Source organism: Benincasa hispida, chromosome 11 (assembly GCF_009727055.1).
Source record: "Benincasa hispida cultivar B227 chromosome 11, ASM972705v1, whole genome shotgun sequence".
Lineage (NCBI taxonomy): Eukaryota > Viridiplantae > Streptophyta > Magnoliopsida > Cucurbitales > Cucurbitaceae > Benincasa > Benincasa hispida.
This window is the reverse complement of record NC_052359.1, coordinates 48,372,088-48,391,483: the sequence shown is the minus strand read 5'-3', so window position 1 is coordinate 48,391,483 and position 19,396 is coordinate 48,372,088. Positions and strand designations below refer to the sequence as shown.

The window sequence follows — 19,396 nt, the reverse complement described above, 5'->3', positions numbered from 1 at the left end:
TCAAATAGGAATCAGTTTAGCTATGTTTTCAGATACAATGGTTTAAAAAGTTTTATGTACACATTTACTTGGTATGTTTTAGTTACAGTATTATGTTTTCTAGTTTTCAGTTTAAGCATGAGATTTATGTTTTTATTAAGTTACTCACTAAGCGAGTAACTCATTCTTTCAAATGTTTTTCTTTTCCCAGGTAGTGGTCATCTCCCTAGAGTTTAGCTATCATCCTGCTCTGCCACTCAATGGCTCCAGTTAAAAGTCCATAGCCTAGAGAGAAGTTTTAGGTGTTTACTCTGTAAATGTCTATACATATGTGTTGCTCATATTAGGGACTAGTAAAGTATATTGGGACCAGTGAACTTTGTATGTGTTAATATGATGTAATTAAGTTGTTGTTGATCCCTAGTGTTCTGAGGTTAGTTTTAAAGTTTCATTAATTTGGTGAATGTTATATATGTATTCAAAGGATCTAAGGAGGTTAAGGATATTATTTAGGCGGTAAGTGCCACAAAAGGGTTGGTAACTACTGTCATCACATTCACTTCTGGATTAAGAAGGATAATCTGGGAGGGGGTATGACATTAAGTTCCATTAGTCCTCTAATAAACAATTGATTTGTGATCCAATTACTAAATGTGAACCTCGAATCCTAATTTCTCTTCTTGAGTATGTTCCCTACTAAGACTAGTGTGGTGAGTAGGTTGATGTGGAAACTATTGTGTAATGGTAAAGAAAAGAGTAGAGATTTGAAGAAAAGAGGAAATTTGGAAGTTTAACTTTTGGGGAAAAAACTTGGAAATTTGGCTAAGTATAGAATTTTGTGTGTTGATGCATTGGAAGGCAGCCCATGCATCGAGCAACCTCGGCCAGATGCCTTGCCAATGCGTCGAGCGGCCACGCCCATGCGTCGAAGCAGCACGCCCATGCGTCGGTGGCCAACACCATGTGCCCATGCCAAGCAAGTCGTGCGATGCTGCCTAGTGAGCCATGCATCGAGGATGGATGGTCCCCTTATGCATTGGAGATGGTTAGCTCTTTGCGATGGCTAAGTTGAATTGTAATGGTAGTGAATTGGCGTGCTATGCGTTGATGATAGGCTATGCATTGAGTATGGATTATGTGTTGAACATCTAAGAGTTGGACGCATACAAAGGATGAGATCACTAGGGAAACGTCATCAAACCATGTGTCTTCTTGGGAGGAAAGCCTTAAGCCTTAGAATTTGAGGTGGTGGCATCAGATTGGAAGCTCATGCGTTAGCTACATTGAAGGAAGGCACTTAGGTTGCGCTGATCAAAATGATGTGTTGGTAGTGTGTGGGAGAAACACTTGGTCATGCAACCAAGTAGGTGGTGTCGACTCTAAAGAAGGTTTGGACGCCTATAAATAGCACCAAAAGACTTCATTTTTAGATCACAATTCCAAAATACAGTAAAAAGAGTAGGAGAGTTGAGCAAACCTTGCGTTGGAGCTAAAATCCATGCGTTAGTCATAGAATTTCAAAGAGGATGCATTGGACAGTGAAATCTAGAGAGGATGCATCAATTTGGGATGAAGAGTTCTCCTAATTTACTTGTGTGTTTGGAGTGATTCCAAAGCCATCTGAAATCTCTAAAAGTCTAGTTTTCAGGGTAAGGCTTCCGGAGGAAAAGCTCAAAGGAATCGGGCTGGAAACTGAGAAGAAGACAGAAGGGTCAGGCTATCGGATAAGCTTGGGCCAGTCTTGAAAATTCTGTGATTCTGGCCAAATCACGAGAGGTTCTAAGCTCAAATTTTAGGGTAAGATTCCTGAGATATTTTAGAATATGTTTGTAGAAGGAAGTATCTCAAAATAAGATTTAGAACTATAAGTAATCTAAGCTGTAAGTTGAATCTGAATTCTAGGGGTGAAAAGGGAGCCCGAGGTAGAAAAGAGAGCTATTAGAGTGAAAAACTCTTAAGTGATCAAGGTGAGTGGCTAAAATGTTTAACTAAACATTTGCTTAAAATGTTTGATTACAATATTTTATAGAAATCATATTTTAAAGGAGATTATTCTCATGTCAGTTAGTTTTACAAGTGATTTTCAAGCAAACCACGAGTTATGTTTTAAACGCATGCGTGTGCGAGAAGTTTGTTAAAAAGCTATTTATATGTGCGGCATGCGTTAGTATCTTTAAAGCCATGTTTTTATATATGTTATACTTTACATGCTTTAAAGAGAAAGTCATTTATGACTAGTTTTACTTAAAACGCGATATCGAAGGACATTTGAGAAGGTATCCGCTCAACTAGATACCGAAGGACTTTGAGAAGATATCTATTGGTACTAAAGGATGTTTGAGAAGGTACCAAACCAACCAGATACTGAAGGACGTTTGAGAAGGTATCTGAACAGAAGTACTTAAGGTATGACAGTACTTAGTATGGCCACGTGCATGTAGGTAGAGTCAGAGATTGAGCAAAATGGTTCTCTCTTGACTAGTAGTTGGTGTTGGGATTGTTTTTACCCACAGTAGGGTTATCCTCAACTGAGAAACAGTTTTACTGTTTTATGATTAAAATACTTTATATGTTTCATGCTTGGAAAATGTTTATACTGCAGTACAAGTACTGTAGAAGCTTATATTTAAGTTAAACTATTTATTGAGATTTTGCATGAGAATCAATTATCTTTCTTAAATCACTCACTAGGCGCAAGCTCACCCTGTTTTCAAATGTTTTCCTTTTCCCCTCAGGTAGCGGTCGAATCCTCTGAAGATAGCTCTACATCTGCTCTGCTGCTAAAGGATAAAGAGATTTGTAACCCATCTGTTTATAGTTAGCTCAGGATTAAGATCGAGTTACCTAGGTCATCTAAGCAAAATAGTCAGTCTTAAACAGTAAACAACGTTATAAAGTAAGAGTGACTTATTTCTTAGTCCAATCTTACACAAACTCATTGCATAGGACACCCTGACTCCTCATGTCAATACATGAACGAATCAGGATCACTTCGTTTGTAGCACCTTACAACAAATTGTAAGAACTACAGAGTGAGCCGCATCCAATAGTGTTACCAGAATAAGACACTCAACCTTATTCATATACTATAGATCATTTTGACTATTTACTTGAACCCGATCCACTTTTCTGCCTCCACTTAAAGTTCAAATATTCAATAATAACCATGGATCTTAGTTTATTGGATTTAGACTTTATAAGTGTAATTTATAGATACAATAATCACTTTATTGAAGTAATGTCGAAGAACATCTTTATTGATAATAGAATGTTTAACTTTACAAACTGAGAGTTTTAGGATATACAACTCAACAATTTTAAATAATTATGAAGTAAAATTTTAAATAAATTTTAATAGTGAAGAAAAACAGTGGAACGTAATTAATAAAAATTCTTTTAATTATTTTTAATAAATAACATATATTAACACTAATAATGGAGAAGGAGTGTTTAGTAAAAAATTAAGGTTGAAAATGTAAATCTTGAAATTTAGAAACAAAATTGAAACAAAATTCAAATATCAATTTAATATTTTGAAATTTAAGATTAAATTGAAACCAAAATAAAAATTCAATGATTATGACTCTGTTTGATAACCATTTGGTTTTTAGCTTTTGTTTTTTTAAGTCTGGACACTACTACTATCTTATTTTGAAACTCTATTTGTAACCATTTGATTTTTAGTTTTTGTTTTTAAAATTTAAGTCTAGACACTATTACTATCTTATTTTGAAAATTAAAAAAAAGTAGTTTTTAAAAAATTATTTTGTTTTTAAAATTTAAATAAAAAATAAAATGACTAAAAATATAATATTTTAAAATCAAGAGACCGAAATATGCTTACCGATGAAAATGTAGTTTTTCCTCAAGAAAAACTTACTTTCGACATCAGGAACCTACATGTACATGTCGCACGCGAATTCTGCCGTCTCAAAATTTGGTTTTCGACTCACCGCTATGGCATCGTGTCAAATACCTAGACATGCACACACGTTACGAATACTAAGCAGATAAAGAGTAAAAAAAAAAAAAAAAAAAGTTAAGCCAGGTGAGGAAAATACTTCGCAGTTCGCATCGCACCTCCACTAAGCTGCTGCAGCTGGATTTTAAGACCAGATTGCTTCCCATCACAATAAATTGGGAATTTGGCGCGAAATGAAGGGTGCTAGAACAGGAACAACAGGAAGGATGGATCTGGATGCAGGTCCCTCGGAAAATACACAACGTTGGGCGAGGTTTGTAGCCACATGCTTGATTGGAGGGGTAGTGATCGGGATATCACTACTGGGCTTACATTTTGGGGCTCCTCATCAGCCGTCGCTGAGGATATGGAGGAGGAAAAAGAAGCCCATTCGCGTATACATGGATGGATGCTTCGACATGATGCACTACGGCCATTGCAACGCCCTCCGTCAGGCTAGAGCCCTTGGGGACCAATTGGTCGTTGGCGTCGTTAGCGATGCTGAAATAACCGCCAACAAAGGCCCTCCTGTTACTCCTCTTAACGAAAGGTCGTCTTATCTGATTTTTCTGTTACTCCTCTTATCCCTTCGGCCCTTTTAGCCTTGCTGTGAACGTGTGTGTTTGCACGTCTACCCCATCTCTAGCCCCTGTCTTATGCGACTTGTATAATTTATCTTATGTCTTTCTAGCAAACAAGGATGGATTTCTGAATTTCAGTTTCAATGTATTTCGCCATGAACGTAGTCTTCATGTAATTTTCCATATTTGGAGAATGAAAGTTGTTACATACTTAACAATTATATATGTTTTAGGATGATTATGGTCAATGCTGTTAAATGGGTTGATGAGGTTATTCCGGACGCGCCTTATGCCATAACTGAAGATTTTATGAGAAAGCTGTTTGACGAGTACAAGATAGATTATATCATTCATGGTGATGACCCTTGTGTTCTACCTGACGGAAGTGATGCTTATGCACTAGCTAAGAAGGCAGGTCGCTACAAGCAGATCAAGCGTACGGAAGGAGTTTCAAGCACGGATATTGTAGGTTGGTATTTGACTGCTATTTTTATTACACATCATGAGACAGGTTCTTCGGTAACTGTTGCCACTTTGTTTTCTTATCTCGAATGACTTTTGTTGCTCATTATTTTTTTTCCAAAGAAAGTCAGACTTGTCGAATGCTCTCTAGCCTAGTTTGTTGCATTTTGTTTTTTTTTAGAAAAATGGAACAAAATAACAATCACAATGGAGAATTTCATTTACTGTATAAATTATCAAAAGATGAAACAACGTCTTCTGTTTAACATTTTACTGTACTGCGAGTAGATAAAGTAGATAAACCACTCCTAGGCTTCCATATAATGATCATATACCAAAAAAGGAAGCTAATGACAGCAATGCTTTTGATTACAGTGGTGGATAAACTCTTTCGACAAAAGTGGAGCCCAATTCTAAATGTTTTTCCTTTCCAGGAAAGACTCCTTCCCCTCAACTCCTTTGGTTTATAAGGAGATGGAAACACTTCTACAAGTTTGATCCTCACTTTAGTGCTAGTTGTTTTCTTTGAGTGTGATGATAAAAGAAGTTGTACAAAAGGGAGAGCCATTATGTATAGGCTTAGCTCATGGGTTAATGAGATTTAAATACAAGGATGGTTAATTAAAACTGGCCATAGTAACTATCTAACAACCTAACTCATAAAGTAAAACATCTAAGGTAGAATTACAAAGAGAGATCCTAAAATTTTAACACCTAACAAACCATACTACATCTGGTTCCCTCTACATAAAATGAACAATTTCTCTTGAGTTTAAACACTACTAAGCTCATTGGAAGGAAAATAGGTTGATAGATCACAGGAGATTAAGGTGTTGGAAATGTTATAGCCTTCTTGAAACTCCACACATAAACATTGGTGCTAATCCTTTGAAGAATTCTGCAGGGGCAGTGATGTACAGCTAGCTATATAAAGCTGATAGTTGTTAGTTGTTTACAATTACTGTTTTAAAATTTAGTTGGACAGCTTGTTAATAATTAGTTGGACATTTGTAAGTTGTTCTGATAGCTGCTTGTAATAAAATTTTCCTATAAATAGATATCACCTCCCCCCACAGATAAGTCTTTGGTTTACACCAAATTGATATCAGAGTGCTCCAAGATTCCGGACAAATTGTGGGAAGAAGAGGCTCCCACCCGAGAGAAGGAGACAACCCACAACAAGAACAAGAGGCGGAGGACACAACCGTCCTCTTTCCAAGAACCACGACGTCATGCTTGCTGTTTGGCGAGGATTTGTTGGAGGGAATTCAAGAAACATTGACTGCTATTCCAGAATTGATAGTGCACTTTCAAGAAGGATGGAGTTCGTCGAAGCACCACCTCCAGATGATGAAGAAGGTCTAGCCTTCAACCGGTATGGTGCAAGAAGGGGAAGGTGTGGCCGGAGAGGATAAAGATGAATGGAAAATCTTCAAGAAATACCTCCAAGAGTCCAAAGACAGCAGCAAGAATACTCAAGAAGGCAAACTCACAGCATCTGCTTGGGAAGCATCCATGAGCGAGAAGCCCAATGCTGTGAATAAGGCAGTAAACCAGTCAAACCCACATTCCTTAGCTAAAAGGAAGGATAAAGAGGCCTAAGAAGGGGTTGAGGAACAAAAGACAGAAGTTGTGAATAGGAGGAAGAAGCAGAATCCTTATAAACGGCCTTCCTTGGGCAAGTGCTTTCGGTGTGGCCAAGCTGGCCACCTTTCCAATTCATGTCCCCAGCACAAGACTGTTGCCTACTTAGAAGATAGAAAATGTGTTTGAGGGTAGTCAAAATAGTGAAGATGAAGCAGAATTTATTGAATTGGACGAAGGAGATAGGGTTTCTTGTGTTCTACAAAGGGTCTTAATCACCCTAAAGGGAGACACCAATCAACAAAGACATTGTCTTTTCAAAACTAGATGCACTATCAACAAGAAGGTATGCAACGTGATTATTGATAGTGGGAGCACCAAAAATTTTGTTTCGAAAAAGCTAGTGTCTGCTCTAAACCTCAAGGTGGAAGCTCATCCTAGTCCTTACAAGATTGGGTGGGTAAAGAAAGGAGGTGAAGCCCAAATAGTTGAAATTTGCACTATTCCACTCTCAATTGGGAGTGGATATAAAGATCAAATAATTTGCGATGTAAGGAGATGGATGTTTGTCACATACTCTTAGGGAGGCTGTGGCAATATGACACTTGAGCCTTGCACAAGGGGAATTCCAGTGGATGGATAAAAAGGTGGTATTACTCCCTTTGAACAAGAAACTTGAAGATGGAGTGAAAGAAAAGAAAGGGGACAACAAGCATTTGTTTACCACTGGGAGTGGCAAATCATTCTTGAAACAAAGGGAGATTGATATCCTAGGATGTGTTGTTGTTGAAAAGTCCATGAAGGCACAAATCGAAGAAGTTCCAAGGGTGGTGCAAGAGCTATTTGCTGAATTCCCTCAGCTAATGAGAGAACCCGAGGGACTGCCTCCCATGCGAAACATTCTGTGCCAAATTGATCTGCTTCCAGGAGCTACTCTTCACATTTACCTCATTACCGAATGAGCCCTAAAGAATATGAAATATTGCATCAACAAATAGAAGAATTAGTCAAAAAAGGTCACATCTGGTCGAGCTTAAGCCCATGTGTGGTACCAGCCCTTTTAAGGCCTAAGAAGGATGGTAGTTAGAGGATGTGTGTCGATAGTAGAGCCATCGACCAGATCACTGTGAAATATCGCTTTCCCATACCACGAATTAGTGATTTGCTTGTCAACTTGGAGAAGCATTGATCTTTTCCAAGGTAGAGTTGAGGAGTGGTTACCTTCAGATTCGAACTAGGCCGGGTGATGAGTGGAAAACGACCTTCAAGACCGATGAAGGGTTGTTTGAATGGCTTGTCATGCCGTTCAGACTATGAAATGCGCCGAGTATGTTTATGAGACTCATGAACCAAGTATTACAACCCTTCTTAAACAAATTTATTGTGGTCTATTTTGATGACATTTTAGTGTACAACAAAACTATAAAGGATCACATACAACACTCGAAGCTTGTTCCAAGCTTTATTAGAAGGGGAATTATTCATCAATCATAAAAAGTGCCTTTTCCTTGTAAAAGGTGTTACAAAAAGGATTATGACCAAATAGAGTAAGATCACAATTAAAGTAGATTGAAAATAATAATAATGAAGAAGAAGAATGGAGAGAACAACATAGTAATATTACGTGGAAAATCCCTTAAACAAATTTAGGGTAAAAACCACGGGTAAGGATAGAAAATTCCACCATAAAAATAGGAGTTACAAACTTTCTTTCTTATAGAGGAACATCAAACTCTCTTCCAAGAAGAAACTCTCTCTATTTTATCTTACTCACTTGTTGGAGAATTTTGGGAAGGTTTGGCAACCATGGGTCTTCACCTATTTATAGCCCAAAGAAACTTGGCCATCAAGCAAATCCAATGGCTCAAAATTGTTCTTGATAGATGTGAAGGATCCAATGGCTCCAATTTTCCTAGAGATATGTGAAAGATCTAATGGCCACGAATTGATCTTGCACAAAGTGTAAGATCCAATGGCCAAAAATTGTCTCAAAGAAACTTCTTGAATAATAAATAAGCTTCTTGAAAATTTTTGATAATTATCCAACAATCTTTCACTTTCTTGAAAAACTTGCAATTAGGAGATGTTTATTCTTGAGGTATGCTGATGGTGTGAATGGGTATCGCTTGTGGGATCCCATTGCCGACAAGGTTATCATCGATAGGGATGTGTCGGATTTTGGATCCAGCTTTGTAGTTTCTTGGGCATTGTACATTATGTACATCGGACTTCCAAATATATGGAGGTTCGAATAATCAGCCGGTCCACATCTGCATTGGTGTCTTCAATTCAGTTGTAGTTGATGGAGCACGGTTCACTACATAAAAGGCGGTATTTGACTGCTTCTGCCTAGAAATTTTTCTCTAAGCCTATAGCTCCCAACATTGCTCTTGTTCTCTCTAACAAGGTTATGTTTATCCGCTTTGCCACTCCATTTTGTTGAGGAGTGTGAGCAGTAGTGAACTAGCTCTTAATGCCTTCTTGATTGCAAAATTGTGCAAACTCGTTGCTTGTATATTCTCCTCCATTATTTTTCCGCAAGCACTTAATCTTACCAGATTGAAGTTCTACTTGAGCTTTGAATACTTTGAAGACTAAACACACATTTGCCTTTTTCTTGATGGGATACACTCAACACCTTCTGTCTATAAAGGACACAAAGTACCTTGCTCCTCTTAGAGATGTAACTGGTGCTTGCCACACATCAGGATGAACCAATTCTAGAATCACTTTAGTTCTAGAATTTGATATGTTGAACTTTAAAATAGTGTTGCTTACTTGTAACACAATGCTCACAAAAGGGTAAAGACACCTTAGGGAGCCTGCAAGTAGATTTTGCTCTGCAAGAACTTTTAATCCTTGTTCAGACATGTATCCAAGTTTCTGATGCCACATCATCGAGAGCCTTTTACTTGAACTACTTGAAGCAACTGATGATCCTCCTTGCCAAGTTTCTCCTTCCAATATGTACAAGTTTGCATCCACCTTTCTTCCTTTCATAAGTACTAGCGCACCTTGAATCACCTTCATGATTTCCTTCCCAACTACAACTTTGCAATCAAGTTCATCAAGTTGACTTAATGAGTACAAGTTCTTTTTCAAGCTTTCTACATGCCGCACTTGTTGAATCGTGCGAACTGTATTATCATGGAACTTCAAATTGATAGTTTCACTACCGACAATCATCAAGGCATGTTCATTACAACTGAACACAGATCCTCCAGAGGCAAGTTCATAATGATGGAACCATTCTCAACGAGAGGTCATGTGATAAGTGGCTCCTGAGTGGAAGAACCATACATTAGCCATTCTTTTCTTGTCTTTCATAGTTGTCACTGCTTCACAAGACAAGACACCATCTTCATCTAAGGTGTTTGCTACATTTCCTTGAGGATTGGAATCTTTCTTGTTTAGATTCCAACAATCCTTCTTCAGATGTCCCTTCTTTCCACAATTGTAGCACTTTGTGATTTTGACCTTCCTTGAATTTTGCTCCCATTTGAGCCATATTCTGTTGATCTGCCTCTTGCACTGCCAAGGCTGTTGTGAACTTACCAACTTATCTTCTTTGTTCTTACGTCGATTTTCCTCTTCCAAGACAGCAGCTGCATATTATCAAAGCTTAGATAGTCGGTAAGAACATTATTTGACAAGTTGATCGTACGAATTAGGGAGCCTTTAAAGTAGAAGTTCAACACGTTCATTTGACTCTATTTTATGATCCAACGATGTGAGTTGAAAAAATAGAGTATTTAACGTGTTCATATGCTCTGTCATTGAAGTGAATTTTGACATCTGAAGAGCATACAACTTCCTCTTAAGGAAAATCTCGTTGTGAAGTGATTTGGTCTCATACAATTTTGTGAGGTGGTCCCAAATCTCCTTTGCGGTTTTCTTCTCCTCAATGCTTGGCAATACATCATCAGCTAACGCTAAATGAATGTTTGCCATAGCATTTCCGTCCATCTCGTTCCATCTTTTATTATCTATGATCTTCGCTGGCCTCTCATTGATGGCTGCAAGGCAATTATCTTTTCTCAAGAAAGCCTTCATCTTCAACTTCCACAACAAGAAATTAGTTCCCTTGAACTTCTCAATCTTGAACTTTGCTGCCTTTACTTCTATCACGAATTGTAAACAATCCTCGATCGTGCCTTTTAATTCAAGTGAAAAATATCTTACTTCTTTTAATTCAAGTGAAAAATATCTTACTTATTTTCTGATGTGAAGGATCCACTTATTAGTGGCAACCACAGAGCACACGATAAGTAGATATTAACACCCAAAACCAAACCAGTCTCTGATACCACTTGTTACAAAAAGGGTTCTGACCAATTAGAGTAGGATCGTAGCTAAAATAGATTAAGAATAATAATCATGAAGAAGAAGAATGGAGAGAGTAACACATAGTGATTTTACATGGAAAATCCCTAAACAAATTAGGGTAAAAGCTACGGGCAAGGATAGAAAAATTCCACTATAAAAATAGAAGTTACAAACTTTCTTTCTTATAGGGGAATACTAAGCTCTCTTACAAGAAGAAACTCTCCCTATTTTATCTCTCACTTGTTGGAGAATTTTGGGATGGTTTGGCAACCATGGGTCTTCACCTATTTATAGCCCAAAGAAACTTAACCATCAAACAAATCCAATGGCTCGAAATTGTTCTTCAATTGTCCTAGAGAGATGTAGAAAGATCTAGTGGCTATGAATTGATCTTGGACAAAGGGTAAGATCCAATGACCGTAAATTGTCTCAAAGAAATTTCTTGAATAATCAACAAGCTTCTTGAAAATTTTGATAATTATCCAACAAAAGGTTGTACAAAAGGGGGAGCCATGACCATTATATATACAAGGATGGTGAATTGATATTAACCATAGTAATTTACCAACAAGCTAACTAATGAAATAAAATAGCTAAGCTAAAATGCTAGATTACAAAGAGAGCCCCAACATTTAAACACCTAACAAACCGTACGGCATCATATTGCATTCAGCTTCTTGATTGCTTTATCCTGTTTGAATAGTCTTTTTGATAATATCATATCATTTACAGGTCGCATGCTCCTCTGTGTAAGAGAGAGATCTATTAGTGACAATCAAAATCATTCATCATTACAAAGACAATTTAGTCATGGTCACAGCCAAAAACTTGACGATGGTGGATCTGGAACTGGAACTCGCATCTCTCATTTCTTACCAACTTCTCGTAGAATTGTTCAATTTTCCAATGGGAAGGTTTGTACTTCTCTTCAATGCTAGTTGTTTGAATCACTATGGGCAACTGTATGTGCCTCTCTCTGAAATTTCATTATATGTTAAGCTCTTACTAGTATGGTTGTGGTGCCAAGACGAATGAAAACAATGTATTACAGTACTTAAAATGATGGCCTTCAACCAGCATTAAATACTTGCCCGAGAAGACCAAAAATAACCTTAGATAAACAATAAAAGAGTCAAGAAATTGTTAACAAGTCTATGCAATTCAGCTTTTTGCTTATAAGAAGTCTTCTTTCTTCTCCAACTGGGCAGCAACATCTTTGTGCTAGGTGGGTCAATGGCCGGTTATGGTAAGCCATCTTCAGTATCATGGTCCCTTTATATGGGAAGCCATCTTCAATATCTTTCTTGCAGCCTGTTATGGACAAGATTGAAAAACGACTACACTCTTGGCAAAACAACCATCTTTCTAAAGGAGCTAGATTGACACTCTTGAATGCTACGTTATCCAATCAACGAATTTACTTTTTATCCCTCTACCATGTTCCATTTAAAGTGGCAGAGGGCCTAGATAAGTGTTTTAGAAATTTTCTGTGGTCAGGATATAGGGGCAACAAATTATGCCACCTCATGAAGTGGGATAACCTTAAGAAACCCTTGGAAGAAGGGGATGGGGATCATTGACATAAAGCAACAAAATAGGGCCCTCCTTGCAAAATGGATTTGCCATTTTTATCATGAAAAGGATGCCCTCTGGAGAAATCCGATTAAACCCAAATTTGGTTCTCATCACTTTAATTTGAAAGCTCCTTAAAATCGACATACATCCACAAGAAGTCCTTGGAGTTACATACTGAAACAGAAAGACCTTGCTTGTGGTAATATTCAATGTAACATTGGCAATGGTTCTTCTACAGCCTTTTGGCATGACACTTGGATTGGGGATGACACCCTTAAGCAAGAAATTTCCCAAGCTTTTTCATCTTGCCTCTGTGGAAGATGTTTGGAATTCTGAACAATGTACTTGATCCTTAATTTTGGAAGACACCTCAAAGATGATGAGATTTTAGAGTGACACATGGACTTGGAAGCTTGATACTAAAGTTTTTCACAAAATCATTATACACTCCTCACCTCAAGTGGACTCTCTACAGCAAAGGATTTGTACAAGAAGATTTAGAGCTGCCCCTGCCCCAAACGAGTAAATTCCTTTTGTTGGAAGTCACAAACTCGTCTTAATGCTATGGATAGACTCCAGATTCGTTGCCCTTGGCTCAACACATCTCCATCTTGGTGTTGCCTCTGCGGCTCTGCCAAACCAACAATGAATCCATCCACCATTTATTTATTTATTTTTGAAATGGAAATAAAACTTTTCATTGACATAATGAAAAGAGGCTAATGCTCAAAGTAAAAAATAGACGATTAGAAGGTGCACCCGGACATCTCAATTAGATTGACACCCCCTTAGCGCCCACATCATCTCCAAGTAAAGTATCCAAACAACAAATTACAAAGTATCCGACTACAATGGACAACAAGAAAACTGTTAAAACAACTGGTAGACTCCACAAAATACTCCGAACTAAAACCTAACAGCACCTAAACCCGTACATCACATGATAAAAAGTAAATAAACAAAAATTAACAGTCTTGCTTAAGAAATGAGCTCCAGTTTAAGCTTATGTCTTGCACTGAGTATTCTTCAAAGTATTTGGATAGATAACACCATGAGGAAGCGTTAAGCCTTGCTATCTCGAAATGATCTTTGCCAATGAGTTACTTTATCATGGAAAACTCTTTGATTTCTCTCGAACCACAAATCTGTTAACAATGCTTTGGCTGCATTATTCCAAATCAATTTGGAACCTGACTTCAGCAGAGGACCCACCAGATTCTGCAAAATATTATCTCGAAGGGAGCTGCCAAATACCCAACTTGTGCCGAAAATCTTTAAATAAGCTCTGCCAACATTTAGCAGCATAGGAACAATAAAAAAATATATGCTGCTGGGTTTCGCTTGCTGTCATATAGAGAGGGCACATTGTAGGAGACAAACAATGGAATGAGAATTTCCTTTTGTAATACCTCCGAGCAATTAAAAGATCCAAAAATCATTATCCAAATCGTTATGTTAACATGACGCGGGCTCTTGGTCTTCCAAATTGCCTTTTCCAATCCTCTTTCTAGTGGGGATGAAGTTTGGAGGTGATTGACCAATGGTTTGACCGAGAAAGATCCCCTGGATCCTATTGACCAAAAGCGTTTGTCGGGGCTGTCCAACACCTTTTTCCCAGATATCAACCCAATAAGATTCTGGAATTCAACCAGCTCATCATCCTTCAGGAGTCTTCGGAAGAAAACTGACCATGAAAAATGAATGCTGTCCCAATATTCTGCTATAGAACCTTGTGGCTTAAGGGAAATCTTGAAGATTTTTGGGAAGAGCACGTTCAATGGCGGCTTGTCAACCCAAGGGTCCAGCCAAAATCCGATTCTACTGCCTTTACCAAGCTTGTAGACTGCTAAACCTTCAACTTTTACCCAAGCTCTTGATATACTAATCCAAGGATTTCGAAGGCTTAGACTAGATTTTCCAGCTGTGTGCCAATTAAACAAGTCTTTTCCATGTATGCTTCTGATGACTTGATGCCAAAGGGAGTTTTCTTCGTTGAAGTATCTCCAACCCCATTTGGCTAATAGCAAGTTTTTCACCTTTGAACCGCCAAGGCCCAATCCTCCATCCACCATTTATTCTTCAATTGCCCCTTTACAAATGGGATTTGGTTGGGATTATTTACAGCTTTTAATTGGTCTGTGGTTTCCCCAAGTGCTACTTAATGTTGGCTCCGTTTTCTATTCATTGATCTACCTTTCAAAGTCTCAAAAGAACACTTATGGATTTACATAATATCTGCAGTTTTGTGGAAGGTTTGGGACGAAATAAGTGCTCGAACCTTCTAGAATAAAAACAAGACTTCAAAGGATTTTATAGACTCCGCCATCTCTAATGTTTTTGTTTGGTGTAAAGATATACAACCAGTGTTTTTAAATGCCCAAGGCGCCTTAAGGTGCAATGGTCCTCTGGAGCCTAGGCGTAAGGCGCACAAAAAAGCGCGGATTTTTTATTATTTTTTTTTTTTTGTGAGGCGCACTATATATAAAAATATTACATTAAAAAGAGAGTATAATTGAAGGGAAATATGGAAAAAAGGACCCAAAACACAAGAAATTTTGCATTTAGGTTTGATAAACTTAATCCTTTTAGTTAATAAAGAAGGAAAATCCTTAATTATGACTATTTTTTAAAAATAATTGAAAAGCTCCAAAGCGCAGGGTTTTGATCCTTGGGGCTTCACAAAAGGCGTGCGCCTAAGGCATGCCTTATTTTGTGAGCCTCGCTTTTCCAAGGCAAGGTGCCAGACCTGCGTCTTGGGTCTAGGCACGCGCCCAAGAGGGCTTTTTAAAAAACTGTATACGATTATAAAAAGCCATAGTTTTTTTTCTTATTGCAAATTTTTTTTTTGAAAGGGAAACAAGTCTTTTTTATTCATATAAATAAAAGAGTCTAATGCTCAAAGTACAGGAGTTATGTACTTGAAACATAAATTCTAAGATCTAAGGATCAGGAGGTACACCCGAACATATCAACTGGGTTGACACCCACTTAGCACCTTCATCATATCCAACAAACTAACTCAATGATCAATGCTAAAAAGGAAACCTTACAAAGAAATAAAAGAGATACAAGAGACAACGTTCAACCAAAACTTCTTTAACGAAAAACCAAAGACAGAGAAAAACGATAGCAATATCCTAAGACAAGACCACACTATGCTGTAAAATAGAATCCAACAGCTTCCAGCTTCAGTCAGTCATCGAGTATGAATGCCTGCCAATTTAAGCTTATATCTTTTAAAGAGTAACCTGCAAAGGTTTTAGAAAGAGAGCACCATAATGAATTATTGAGTCTAACAGCCTCAAAACGAGCAAACCAAGGAGTTTTCTTATCTTGGAACACTCTTTGATTTCTTTCAAACAATAGTTCAACAAGCAAAGCTTTTACTGCATTAGTTCACAACAGATTTGGAGACTTCTTGAAGAATGGCTTTATAAGCATCTGCTGCACATTGTTCTTGAAAACATTATCAAAGACCCAATGAATATTGAAGCCTTCAGAAAGAGATCTCCAACAATTAATGGCATAGGCACATAGGCACAGTCAAAGAATATGTATTGGAGGTCTTCCCCTTCTAATCTGCATAAAGCACCGATTGGGAGACAAATGATGAGAAGGCAACTTTTGTTGTAAAATTGAAGAACAGTTAAGTGCCCCAAATAGCATGATCCAAACTGTAATATTCACTCTCCGAGGACAATTGGACTTCCATAATGCTTTCTGAAGGCAATTATCGAGTGGTGAAGCCAAGGAAAGATGCTTGACCAATGATTTTACTGAGAAGGAGCCACTAGCTTCAAGGGACCACGAACGTGAATCTTGGCAATTCTTTAACTCTTTCTTGGAAACAATGATTAGCAAATTTTGGAAATCTATAATCTCTTCTTCTTTTAAGAGTCTTCTAAAGGTGATGGACCAAGAAGAAGTGTGATGATCCCAATGATTCGAAACTGAACCATTTGGGTTTATGGCTATTCCAAACAAGGACGGGAAGTTGTTCTTAATGGGAATTCTATCTACCAAGGGGTTAAGCCAGAAGGCTATTTTGCTGCCATTTCCTAATTTATAAGCTGCCAGCACTTCCACTTTCATCCACGATCTGGAAATACTTACTCAAGGGCTACGAAGACTACACTTAACCTTTCCTGAAGTGTGCCAATCAAAGAGACTTCTTCCATGAATACTTTTAACAACTTGACTTCAAAGAGAAGTATTTTCGGCATAAATCGCCATCCCCACTTAGTTTTTTTTTTTTAACAAGAAACAAACCACTTCATTAAGATAATGAAAGATGTTACAAGTGAAAGGAAGGAAACAAACATAAAGTGCAAAAACAATCCAACACACTAAAAAGCACAAAAAGGATCAGCAAATGCACCAGGACATCTCAACTAGGTTGACACCTCCCTAGCATTCTCATCATCTTCTAGAAGGACTAGAATCCATAGCCAAGTACAAAATGAAGAGGACCTTGCAAATGACAAAGCTTACAACCGAAGGATAAACTGAAAATTAAACTGAAAATAATAACCATCACTATTCCCACTTAGTTAAAATGCCAAGTTTCTAACCTTCAATCCTCCTAACGCAAGGCCTCCATCTTGCTTTCTAGAGGCAATCTCCCATTTCACCAAGTGATTTATCTTACCACCTTTGTGGCCCTCTCAAAAGAAATTCCTTATGATTATTTCTAGAATTGAGACCACCTTTTCTGACATAAAAAAGGAAGGCATATAGTAAGTTGGTAAATTAGAGAGAACTGATTTACAAAGTGTTGCTTTTCCTCCTCTCGACAAGTCATACCTTCTCCATTTGTCCAATTTGTTCTGCAATTTATCAATTACCGGCTGCCAAAACTCTATTTTTTTAGGGTAGCCGCCCAAAGGAAGGCCGAGGTATGAAAAAGGGAGGTGCTCTATTTTACAATTTAGCCTTGAGGCTACTGTCTGCAGCTTGTCTTCAATATTAATTTCACAAAGAGCAGATTTTTCCCAATTAATTTTCTGTCTGTAGCACCACTCAAAATGTCCAAGAGTTTTTCTAAGGTTATCAAGCATTTCATCATTATATTTGTAAAACAACAAAGTGTCATCTGCAAATTGAAGAATGGAAGCATGAATATTATCTTTTCCTACCACAAAACCTTTATACTTCCCTTTTTCGTGGATTCTGGCAATCAAAGTGTTTAAAACTTGCTAACTAAAAGAAATAGGAAAGGAGAGAGGGGGTCCCCTTACCTAATTCCCCTTGTAGCCATTATTCTTCCTCTTGGTCTTCCATTAATGAATATGGAGAATCTTGGGTTAGAAATACAACCCATAATCCAAGTAATCCATCTGGGGTGGAAGTTTTTTCCCTGAAGAATTTTTTCAAGAAACTCCCAATCTACTCTATCAAAGGCTTTTTCAAGGTCAAGTTTTAAAATCCAACCTTTTTTCTTCTTGGCTCTATACTCCACTGCCTCATTTGCTATAAGAACTGGGTCAAAAATTTGTCTACCTTCAATGAATGCACTTTGTGTAGGGCCTATTAAACTTTCTGATCACTTCCCTCTCTTGTTTGAAGCTGGAGCTATTGAATGGGACCCCTCCCCTTTTAGATTTTGCAATAGTTGGCTACTTGATAAGGAATGTTGCAGAATTATTGAACGTTCTCTAAGTCTGGAAATTCAGCAAGGGTGGGTTGGTTTTAATTTCTCAATCAGACTAAGAAAGTTGAAACAAGCCCTCAAAAGATGGTATGCTGAAAAAACCAAGCAGCTGAAAGCTAATGAAGAGACACTACTAGAAGAAATTCGAAGAAGAGATTTAATTATGGAGTCTCAAGAGGAACCCTCTCTTGAGGAAGATTTAAGAATCTCCCTAAAAGCAGAATTAGTTTCCATCTACCAAACAGAGGAAAGAAACCTTATTCAAAAAAGCAAACTGAATTGGTTACAATTGGGTGATGAAAATACAGCCTTCTTCCACCGTTTTCTTGCTGCCAAGAAAAGGAAAAACCTAATAACGGCGTTAATCAATGACCAAGGGGAAGCTACAAAGAATTTCAGAGAAGTGGAATCCCTAATTATTGTTTTTTACAGCAATCTATACTCAAAATGTCAAGGATTGAGATATATATCTCAGAATCTGAGCTGGCCAAGGGTCTTTTCAGATCAGAATTTGGGGCTGATTTCCAGATTTAATTTGACAGAAATTAAAGAAGCAGTAAAGATGTTGGGAACAAACAAAGCTCCAGGACCGGATGGCTTCACAATTGAATTCATACTAAAATTTTGGGAGCTTCTAAAGGACAATATAAAAAGTATTTTTGATGATTTCTACCGAAATGGGAAGCTCAATTCTTGCATCAAAGAAAATTTTATTTGTTTAAGTCAGAAAAAATCAGAGGCAGTTTTAGTGAAATATTTCAGACCCATTAGCTTATCTACTATAATCTATAAGATTATAGCTAAAGTACTTGCAGAAAGGCTCAAGAAAGTAATGCCTAGCCTTATAAGTCAAACTCAAAGTGCTTTCATTGAAGGGAGACAAATCCTTGATCCGGTCTTAATAGCTATTGAGGTCGTAGTACACTACAGAATTAAGAAGAAGAAGGGTTGGATTTTAAAGCTTGATCTTGAAAAGGCTTTTGATAGAGTGGATTGGGATTTTCTTGAAAAATAACTTGGATTTTGGGCTGCATCACTAACCCAATGTTCTCCATCTTCATTAATGGAAGACCAAGAGGAAGGATTAAGGCTACAAGGGAATTAGGCAAGGGGACCCCCTATCCCCCTTCCTCTTCCTCTTGGTAAGTGACTTGCTTCGTGTTTTGGTTGATAGAATTCATGAAAAAGGGCTGTTTGAAGGCTTTGTGGTTGGAAAAAACAAGGTACATCTCTCTATTCTCCAGTTTGCTGATGACACTTTACTCTTTTGCAAGTATG

The 19,396-nt window shown here is 37.7% G+C and overlaps 1 protein-coding gene across 2 annotated transcripts in view; it reads left to right on the top strand.

The window, feature by feature from the left end:
* The first annotated feature begins 3,927 nt into the window (after positions 1–3,927).
* Positions 3,928–19,396, top strand: part of LOC120090224 (ethanolamine-phosphate cytidylyltransferase) — a 55,268-nt gene continuing 39,799 nt past the window's right edge. Inside the window, exons 1-3 of one of the 2 annotated variants that reach the window (XM_039047775.1) lie at positions 3,928–4,490; positions 4,755–4,990; positions 11,626–11,807. In XM_039047775.1, the coding sequence (XP_038903703.1) occupies positions 4,135–4,490; positions 4,755–4,990; positions 11,626–11,807 (774 nt within the window). In that variant the 5' untranslated portion in view covers positions 3,928–4,134. The remainder of the gene's footprint in view (positions 4,491–4,754; positions 4,991–11,625; positions 11,808–19,396) is intronic. The other variant, XM_039047774.1, reaches the window with a different exon arrangement.